The sequence below is a fragment of the Orycteropus afer genome, unplaced genomic scaffold, assembly GCF_000298275.1.
Source record: "Orycteropus afer afer isolate SDZICR_OR568_19922 unplaced genomic scaffold, OryAfe1.0 scaffold00522, whole genome shotgun sequence".
In the NCBI taxonomy this organism is placed as follows: Eukaryota; Metazoa; Chordata; class Mammalia; order Tubulidentata; family Orycteropodidae; genus Orycteropus; species Orycteropus afer.
In genome coordinates this window covers 1,032,857-1,043,785 of record NW_006922109.1, presented here as the reverse complement: position 1 = coordinate 1,043,785, position 10,929 = coordinate 1,032,857, and the positions used below count along the sequence as shown (strand labels likewise).

The following is a 10,929-nucleotide window of genomic DNA, read 5'->3' as shown; positions in this document are numbered from 1 at the left end:
AAAGCCCAAACCACACCCACTGCCTTGGAGTGGATTCTGACCCACAGCGCCCCTAGAGGACAGAGTGGAACTGCCCACAGGGTCTCCAAGGCTGTACTCTGTGGGAGCAGATCATCAGATCTTCCTTCTGCAGAGCCACTGGTGGGTTCTAACGGCAGACCTTATGTTCACAGCTGAGCGCTTAGCCACTGTGCCACCAGGGGTCCTTAAATGTGTCTTAAATTAATGAATATTCAAAGTAATTCAAGTTCTTGTCGACTAGTATATACAAGTGATTTTGACTTTTTAGAAATACTTCATGATTTTTAAGTGACCAGTACAGGACTTTTCAGAGTTATTTCTATTAAACTGAAACAACTACTCATCTTACCTAAACATCACTGGCATTTCTAATGCTCTTTGAACAATCCCATTATTGTCCTTCTTCAAAATTAAGAAGAACAAGAGAGCGTGAAACTCAAGCGTACAGGAGGGCACAACATATAAGAGATGCCTTGGGACTATAAGGTGCCCTGTATTTGGCAAAGAATTCAAAACTTAGTGACCTCAGAAAATTCTACGTACGGTTTGTCTTCTAGGTCTTTGCTGGGACTGAAAAGTCCATGAGTCCCTCCATGGCACTGAACACTACTGTCCTGCTGTTCTGTTTGTTTTTCAGGTCGCCACGGCAAACCTCGCCTGGGCTTCCGTAGCGATCCATCAGGTGCAGGTGTGTTTGTGATGTGCCCATAGGGCTTGCCCAGAGGTTGAGGGAGGGGGTTCAGGCTGCAGCCTTGAGCTGTGGTGGAGGCTGACCAGTCACCTAAAGCTCTGTTTTTGGATATAAGAACATTTCATTATTTAAGTAAATGATATTTATTCATTCACATGTATTTACTTAACTCCTGCCTTAAGTTTCTTGCCTTTTTCTATGTATAATTTTGCACAATTTATGCGGTAAAATAAAAAACCAAACCCACTGCCATTGAGTTGGTTCTGATTCGTAGCAACCCTCATTGGGTTACCAAATCATTATGGAAGTAGATTGCCCTGTCTTTCTTCTGCTGAGCGACTGGTGGGTTTGAACCACCAACCTTCTGGTTAACAGTCAAGTGCCTTAGGCAATGCACCACCAGAGCTCCTTAATTTATGCAGTAGATGTTCTGCATTGGCATATGTTTTCCACTGAGAAGCTGGGAACAGTCTTCTACTGGGAGTTTTATTAATATTTTCATCATCCCATTTCCTAAATCAAAGCTCCATTAAACTACATGATACATGAAAAGATCACTCTCAGGTCAGTTGGTTTTCTTGAGAGTGTAAGTTGAAAGCCGTATTAAGGTTGCACTCTAGAGGAAGACTGCCTGGATGTTAATTCTGGCTCTAAAAACTCAAGCCCAACCCACTGCCATGTAGTCAGTTTTGACACACAGTGTCCTTAGAGAACAAAGTGGAACAGCCCCAGAGGGTTCTGACGCTGTCAATCTTTATAGAAGCAAAGTCCAAAACAAACCCACTGCAGTGGATTGATTCTGACCCACAGGACCCCTAGAGGACTGAGTAGAATTGCCCCACAGGGTTTCCAAAGCTGTTATCTTTATGGAAACAGACTGCCACGTCTTCCTGCTTAGGAGAGGTTGGTGGATTCAAACCACTGATCTTTCAGTTAGTGGCTGAGCACTTCAACCACTGTGCCAGCAAGGCTCCTTAATTCTAGCTTTACCACTTATTAACTCTGGTAGCAGAGTGCCTAAGGCTTTTGACTGCTAACCAGAAGGCTGGCAACGGTTCAACCCACCAGCCACTCCTCGGAAGGTAGGTTGGGCAATCTACTTCCATAGTGATACCACCTCGGAAACCCAAAGAGGGGTTGCTATGAGTCAGGTCCAACTCGACAGCACATAACGACAAGAAGTCTGGAATATAAATGGAGCTCTAAACTTCTTTGTGCCTCAGATATAAAATGTAAATGCCAAAGTCATAGTGTGTTGTGGCAGTTAAATAAGATTCTAAATATAACATGCTCAGGACCATGCTTAGCATATTCAAGATTCCATAAATGTTAGTTATCACTTTTATTATTGTTACTTTATAAATCAGATGATTGTGTTAGGCCTTTTAAAATAAACAGGGCAAATAGCATCCTGGAATGTTTTCTCACCTAAGTGGTAAACCCTCAGGTTAACGCCACTCTTCTCTCTGTCAGGTGTGCAGAGGGCTTGCCAAGCAGACTGAACTGAACGACTTTCTACTCGATGTGTCAAAGTAAGTGCTCACTCATGGACACGTGACGGCCCTGTGGATCGATGGCTTACATTTCGGGCACCTGCCATGATGAGTGGGTCTACTGCAGCCTGTGTCCCAAGATCATCTTCCCAGTCCACGTGGTCTGTATGAAGCCAATGTCCAGAGATCCATTTTTATGGTCCACGTGGTTTGCACTGCAGCCTGTATCCCGAGATCATCCTCATAGTCCACGTGTTATTTATGCAGCCTGTGTCCTGAGATCTGTCTTCACAGGCCACGTGGTCTGTGCTGCAGCCTGTGTCCTGAGATCTGTCTTCACAGGCCACATGGTCTGTATGCAGCCTGTGTCCCGAGATCTGTCTTCACAGGCCACGTGTTATATATGCAGCCTGTGTCCCGAGATCCGTCTTCACAGTCCACATGGTCTGTACGCAGCCTGTGTCCCGAGATCATCTTCACAGGCCACGTGTTATATATGCAGCCTGTGTCCCGAGATCCGTCTTCACAGTCCACGTGGTCTGTATTGCAGCCAGAGTCCCGAGATCATGTCAACAGTCCATGGGTCTGTTCAGAATTGTTGGTCAGACGGGATTATAAAGTCCTATTCCCTTCCATGCTTACTTTGTAAGTGAAGGGTGGCAGATGTATGTGTGATGATCTTTGTTTGCAGTTTGATGTCTGCTTTTTTGTATTGCCTCCTTAGTCAGAGACACCGCGTATTTCTCTTTTTTTCAGGAGAGGGTTGAAAGCTGTAGAGGGCGCGATGTCCTCATGTATTGTTTCCTACAAAGTCCTCAATGGTATTTTCTACAAATATCAGTGCCTTTAATCGTATGATAACTACTGTGATTTTAATTTCCTCACGTATGCTCGCTTCGAAAATACTCCATTTCCCTGAAATCTGACGGAATACATGTGGAGACTGGCAGTGAAGCCAAAACCAAAACACCAAACTCACTGACATTGAGTTGATCTGACTCATGGTGACCTCCATTGAGTTTCTGAGGCAGTAAGTCTCTGTGGAAGTAGATTGCCCCATGTTTTAGTTACCTAGTGCTGCTGCAACAGGAGTATCACAAATAGGATGGCTTGAACAAATAGGAGTTTATTTGCTTACAATTTTGGAGGCTTTAAGTCTGAGTTCAAAGTGTTAGGCTCTAGGGGCTGGGTGAAAGGCTCTAAACCCTGGGTGTCAGCTCTGCCTTCTGCTCCTGGCCCCTGAAGGTGGAGGCTTTTCTTCACTCAGCTGCTGGCTGCTGGGTCTGACAAGCCCAAAGTTGACAAGTAAAAAGGCACAGTCCCAATGTTACCAAACAACACGGCAGGCCACTAATTCAAGTCCAGGAGAAGTCCCGAGATCATCAGGGCATGACAGGCTGTTGAACAGCAATTTGGCTACGTGCAGGGTTCTAGCCTGCCGTAAGCTGGGGGCCTTCCTCAAAGTTGCTTTTTATATACTAGCAGCAGACCGCATCCCTAAAGCAGCTGCTCCAGCAGATTCCGTCATAGAGTTAATTACCAGTCTCACCATGGGGAATAACTGTATCCAGCTGCCAACCCACTCAACCAGGCCCAACTAAGTTGACACACAAACTTAACTACCACACCCTAGCTTCCTTCTGCAGAGGGGCTGGTGGATTTGAACCACCAACCTTCTGGTTAGCAGTCAAATGGCCTTAGGTACTGTGCCACCAGAGCTCCTTAGGCAGTGAGCTGTAGTGAGTTGCAAGGTAATGGCTTTTCCAGCCATGGTCTGTAACTCCCACCAGATTACTGGGTGGGACCATGAAAATCTGTGTCATCTTGGCTGGGCAGCTGGTAATAGTTATTCCCTATAATGACTGGCAGTCAACTTCTTGGTGGAATTTGCCCTGAGCAACTGAGTAGCCGCTTTTAAACTTCTGACTGTTAAAGTCATCCACCTGGGGTATTTCTGTGGGAAAAGCTTGCTCGCGCTCCGGTGTATAGAACCTGATGGGGATTGGTTAGTTTTGCCAGGCTTAAAACGAGCCCTTCTGGAGGCAGGGGGGCATCTCACTGCTGGCTGAGAGAGATGCCCACCCGAGGGAGGTGCAGCTGCGTGATTGGCACAGCTGAGCAATGGCAGCAGTGGAACGAGGTACAGGACAGAGCAGCAGGCTTACCTGGCCCACAGAGGCCGAGGCCAGGCTGAGCAGCCGAGGGCCGGAGGGGCACGTCTAAGGGGACAGCAGAGAGGAGACGGTCCTGATCGAAGACCTGCATCCTAAGCGTGTTCCTGAACTTGATTTGTAGCCCGTTGCTTCCCTAATAAACAGCGTGTGAGTTCTGTGTGGCTACTACAGCGAATTATTGAACCCAGCAGAGAGGTTGGGTGCCACAGGAGGGACGGATGGTGCCAAGGTTGGTAAGAGGGCTGGAGGGTCGCAACATGTCTGGCCGCACAGGAGCAGTCTTCGGGCTGCTGATGGCGATTCTGTCCCCTCTTGTGGAGTTCCAGAAGAACTCACTGCTGTCGAGGTGATCCTGACTCATAGGGAGCCCTCCTCAGTTTCCGAGGCAGGATCTCTGTGGAAGTAGATTGCCCTTCTGAGGAGTGGCTGCTGGGTTTAAACTGCCAGCCTTCTGGTTAGCAGTCAATTGCCTTAGTTAGAGGAGATCAGAAGATGCCCCCTTCCTGCCCCTTTAGCAGGCAGTGAAGAAGCAGGTAGAGTGATTTATTAAAGGCCAGGCTGCTGTTGCTTGGCTAGTCACACGGGAGACCTTCTGTCTGCGTGCACTGTTGACCGAGTTGTTGAAATCTAACACATGCCCAGGATGTGGTGACCCAGGGTCATGCCCTTGTTTACTGAAGGAGCAGTGGACCTGTTTGTCCAGAGCCTCATCACCCACCACGAGCTGTGTCTTCCTTTCCCTGTCACTGGGACAGCACCTGGTAATCTACCCACCAAGTGCTGTGAGCTTGAAGACCAATGTGTCTGACTTGGCTAGTTCGTGTGGCACCTAGTTTTGAAATACAAGATTAGACAGCTATGGGACTAAGGAAGCACTCTTTTGGTCACCTAAGTCAGTACCTTCTTTCAAACAGAATTAACCCTAGCATCTCTGGAACAGATGATAAAATCACATCAGCATACAGAAAGGAAAACTGCACATTCTCTGGGTAATGCACTTGAGTATGTTGCCAGCCTTCCAAAGGCTAACTTTATGTGACACTTTACGTCTGTTCCCTCCTGTTGTTCCCAGTGGAAAATCCCTTCTCTCACCATCTTCCTTGCACCTGCCCCCCCATGTGCAGTGTAATGAAGCATGCTTGAAGTCTCTGTTTGCAGGCTGAGAAGCTCACCATCTAGATCAGAGAGAGGCATTGCTCATTCCTGTCGTCGTCTGGGTGAACACAAGCAGTCTCTGGGTTGTGTGTCTTGAACAATGTGTCAGTCAGTTGGGTCCCCGTGCATGTGGGTCTTACTTAGCCTTAGTTCAGTCCACGAAAGGGGACCTGGTGGTGTAGTGCTTGCAATGGTCAGCTGCTGAGAGTTTGGCAGTTCACACTTGTCTACAACTCTGTGGGAGAATGGTGTGGCAGTCTGCTTCGTAAAACTGGGTAGCCCTGGAAACGCTAGGGACAGTTCTGCTCTGTTCTCTAGACAGTCAGAGTCGACTCCACGTCAGCAGTTGATGCAAGGAAAGGCTTGAAGACTTCTCAGTGACTGAAGAGATGCACATGCAGCAGGTGAAGGTGATGAGGATGAAGATTTTGTCGCGAGTAGGAACAGGTTCAACTGTTTCAGAGTGAGGGCAAACTGACATGACATTAAAGCAGGGCTTTGAAGATGGCACCGTCCAGCTTGGAGATGGTGGCCAACCACACCCTTTGCAATGCATGTGGCTTTCCACAGTCCTGCCCATAATCCAGTCTCCTGGAAGGGCTCACTGCACCTCTTCCGAGTCTCCCATCCCAGGGCTTCACTCTGTATAATTGTCCATTCTGGTTACTGTGACATGCCATCTAAGTGGTAAAAGCTCCTGTCTGTCTCTGTTTCAAGTCATTGGCCAGTCGGCCCTGGTAGAGCTGGTTTGAAGCCCTGCATTAAAGGGCAAGTGAGAGTTGTGTGTAGTCTCGCTCATAGCCCGGGGACTGCCTACATTTACGTGAACGTAACTGAAGCTGCTACCTAACCACTAGAGCCTGTATGGAGACTGCTGCTATACATTTTCCCAGGAGTACATGTTCCCTGCCTGTTACCTGTTGATGTGGTTGACATTTCAGTGCATGCACCGTATATGTACAAGACATTTAGTTGTCATTTATAACAGTGACTGTGTATCTCACTTGTGTATAGTCCTTACCTCCTTGTCATTACCTGTATTCTGACATTTCTTCTCAAATGAGTTGCATCATCTTCTCAACAATGTATCCTGAATGTTAAGAGTCTCCGTTTCAACTTTGTCTATTTTTCAGTGATAATTTACATTTTAACCATATTGATGAAGTTTAGCAAGTTTGCATATTTTATTGCAGATAAAAAGTATTAAGGAAAATATTAAGTACGGTCAAACTACTTTTATTCCTCATTACTTTCAGTTAAAAGATGCAGACTCTCTGCATTGGTGGTGACCAGTGTAAAGAGGACTGAATGAGTCCCCAGGAACTGAAGTTCTTATTGTATGACCCTGATGAAGTCTCACTTATCTCTTTGAAATAATAGTAGTGGATGTTTCCACAGAGGGACAGAGTGTGTGTGTGTTTGTACACATGCATATGTGTGGGTGTGTGTATATATATATATATATAGAGAGAGAGAGAGAGAGAGAGAGAGCGCAGCCTGGGAGGTGCAAACAAGCTGCTAACTGGAAGGTTGGGGGCCCTAGTCTACCCAGACGCCCCGTGAAAGAAGACTCCGGCGCTGTCCCTCTGAAGAACCAGCATTGAAAGCCCGTGGAGCGCGTTCTGCTCTGAGCCACACAGAGGCGCCATGAGCCAGCGTTGACTTGACAGCAGTGTTGTGTGTGTGTGTGTGTGTGTGTCTTTAATTAAAATGTAAACAAAACTAGCAAATGCATTCAAAGTGTAATATGCACTGTGACCTATGTAAGATTACTAATAGGTTTTGTTTTTGTTTTATTTTCCAGAACATATTTTGATAACATAGTCGCAATAGATTCTCTACTTGAACACATAATGGTAGGTGCCTTTTTTAAAAATAGTTTTATCTGATCTTAAGTCCATGGTCTCAGTATATGCTGTAACATGTCAACTTTTTAGACTCACAGACTCCTTTAAATATCAATGACATCATGGTGCTTAGTGATCTGTAGACGTCAACTTGATGGCTGTCTGTTTGGGGGTTGGTTGGTATTTGAATAATATTGTTCTAAAAACGGCAGTCTGTATTTAGTGGAGGAAGAGCTCTGGTAGCATAGTGCCTAAGGCACTTGACTGCTAACCAGAAGGCTGGAGGTTCAAACCCACCAGCCACTCCTTGGAAGGAAGGTAGGGCAATCTACTTCTGTAGTGCTACTGCCTTGGAAACCCAGGAGGGGTCGCTATGAGTCGGGTCCGACTTGATGGCACTTAACAACAACAACATTTAGTGGAGGAGAGAGATACTTTGAAAACGCACTCAGCTTTTTTCTTTTCTGTAATTTCCCAACATACCTTTTGCATATAAAGTGTATTAGGGAATTCCAGCTGATTCTTCCTGATGTTCCAAGCTCATTCTACTTAGTTTTTGTCTTATTCAATCCTCTCTCCGTGAAGGCTGTCTGGTACTTCAGGCTGAAGCCAGAGAAGGTAGAGTTTTACCTACATTCCCCTGTGTTACGCTTCAGTGCTCTGATGGGACACAGGGAAGAAGAGGCTCCGTTAGTCAAGGTCGTGTGTGTGTGTGCTCGGCGCTGGCCAGAATCTTGGTACCCTTTGTACTCTGTCATAGATCTAATAATGCTCTTTCTCTTTGTTGTCTTCCTGGTCCATGTCAAAATATGTTGTGTGGTTGTTAGGTGCCATCGAGTTGACTCCGACTCATAACGACTCCATGTATAACAGAACGAAACACTGCCCAGTCCTGGGCCCGTCATTGCAGCCACTGTGTCAATCCATCTGGTTGATGGCCTTCCCCTTTTGCATTGACCGTCCGCTTTACCAAGCACGATCTCCTTCTCCAGGGGATGGTCCTTTCTGACAACAAGACCAGAGTAGGTCAGACAAAGTCTGGCTATTCTCCCTTCCGGGAGCATTCCAGCTGCACTTCTTCCAGGACGGATTTGTTAGTCCTTTTAGCAGACCATGCTACTCTTAGCATTCTTCTCCAACACCACAACTCAAAAGCATCAACTCTTCTTCAGTTTTCCTTATTTATTGTCCAGCTTTCACATGCATATGAGGTAATTGAAAATACCATCATAGCTTGGGTTAGGCACATCTTAGTCTTCAGAGAGTCTTCAAAGACTCATCTTTGCTCTTCATCACTTGAAAGAGATCTTTTGCAGCAGATTTGCCCAGTACAGTATGTCATCTGATTTCTTGACTGCTGCTTCTACGGGTACTGATTGTGGATCCAGTTAATGTGAAATCTTTGACAATTTCCATCTTTATCCATTTATCATGAAGCTGCTTATTGGTCCAGTTGAAAGGATTTTCGTTTTCCTTATGTTGAGGTATAATCCATACTGCAGACTGTAGTCTTTACTCTTCATTAGTCATCTTCACTTTCAGCAAGCATGGTTCTGTCATCTGCATACTGCACATTGGCAAACATCAAAATATCCCCACCCTCTGTAATTTAAGCTTCATTCCCCTAAGTCTTTATGATGCACACAGACAGATTTCTCTGACATTTCATCAGGTAAGTGTAGTATGTGACGTGTTCACCATCTTGTAGAGGCAGGACAAGTGCACTCAGGCAATTAGTAACATGAGGAGCTATTGACTCCAGCACACTCCTTATGTGATTAGTTATCTTGATGGTTTTATTTGGACAAAAAAGAGAATAATTGTTTACACCTTAAAAAATATGTCTTCTCAACAGGCTGAACTATTAGGTATGTCTGTGCAGGGGGGAGTGAGCCCAAGAGCATGGATAGGGTTGGCAGAGAGTGTTTCAGTGTATTTCACACAGTGTATTTGTACATTCTGTAAGAATTCCCAGGTATATAGTAGAGCTGACAAGGGACAAGGTTGTAGTTACTTCTTGGCCACAGCCAGCTACCCAGAGGGAGCAAGTAGTTGGACTTGTGGGCTTCAGATGATAGTCCCAGGGGACATCAAGCTCAATTGGCAAAACATACTACACAAAAACATTGTTCCACATCCTACTTTGGTGAGTAGTGACTGGGATCCTAAAAGCTTGCAAGCGGCCATCTAGATGCAACAATGGGTCTCTCCTCATCCAGAGCAAAGAAGAATGAAGAGAACCAAAGACACACGGAAACAGTTAGTCCAAGTGACTGGTACACCATGTGATCCTCGGCCTATACGACTATGAGACCAGAAGAACTAGATGGTACCCAGCTACCACTGTCAACCACTTGGAGGGAAATCTATGTAGGAGATCCTTGATAGAGTGGGAGAGCAATATGCAACAAAACTCAAAATCATTTGGAAAAGAAAAGGGGGGACATTTTTATGAGGTGCAGACCCAGGAGTGGAACTGCTGGGTCCTGGGGTTCCTCGGTGGCTAACCTGCTGAAGCACCCGCAGACTGTTCCCCGGACTGGCTGCGCTACCTCGTGTTCCCTCAGCATTGGGTGTGCAGATCCTCGCCAGCTCTTGTAGTTTAACTCCGATTATATATGTTGTTTTATTCAATGACTTTTTAAGTCGCTTGAGAGAAGAAAGGAGAGGAGATCTACATTTAAACTGCCTGTTATATTGCATATTTGCCTCACACATATTCTTTATTCTTTTGTATTGTTTTTGTGTGGATTTAATGTGGGAATGTGTTTATTTCACCTTCAGTTTTGAAAGATAGCTTTGCTGGATATAGCATTCTTGGTTGACAGGATTGTTTGTTTCTTTGTCTGTTTCCCTTTCTTTTCAACACTTTGAATGTGTCATTCCACTACCTTTGGCCTCCATCATTATTGATGGGACGTCAGCTGTTCATCCTCTGTTTGTTTAGTGATGAGTAGTTTCTCTCTTGCTGCTTGCAAGCTTTTCTCCTTGTCTTTGACTTTGTCAGTTTAGGTAGGATGTATGTGTTTGTGGATCTATCTGCATTTTTCCTGCTAAGGCATGGGTAGGTTATAGTTGTTTATTTTTCCCCCCTCCGTTAAATCTGGGGAGTTGTCAGCCATTGTTTCTTCCATCTTTTGTTCTCTTTTCTTCCCTCTCCTTCTGGTGTCTCTGTTACATGAGCATGGGTGCACTTGATGTTGCCCCACAGTTACCTGAAGCTCTGTTCAGTTTTCATTTTTCTCTCTGTTTTTAGGCTTGCTTAATCATTGTTGTTCAATCTCCAATTCGCTAATCCTTTCTTCTGACAAATTCAAATATGCTTTTGAGACCTTCTAAGGCCTTTTAATTTACATATTGTATTTTTCAACTCCAGAATTTCCATTTGGCTCTATTTCTAATTCTCTTTATTTACGTTCTCTATTTGATGCAACGTTGTATTCAGACTCTCCTTTACATCTTTTTTTTTTTTTTTTTAATTTATTGTGATTTGGGTGAAGATTTACAGAGCAAATTCACTTTCCATACAGCAGTTCACATATACTTTG

The 10,929-nt window shown here is 45.2% G+C and overlaps 1 protein-coding gene across 1 annotated transcript in view; it reads left to right on the top strand.

Moving 5' to 3' along the window:
- The window catches only part of PDE10A (phosphodiesterase 10A), a 153,053-nt gene that overhangs the window by 21,706 nt on the left and 120,418 nt on the right, over window positions 1-10,929 (top strand). The window contains exons 6-8 of the mRNA XM_007955635.2: window positions 659-709; window positions 2,186-2,244; window positions 7,339-7,390. Coding sequence (XP_007953826.2) covers window positions 659-709; window positions 2,186-2,244; window positions 7,339-7,390 — 162 coding nt within the window. The remainder of the gene's footprint in view (window positions 1-658; window positions 710-2,185; window positions 2,245-7,338; window positions 7,391-10,929) is intronic.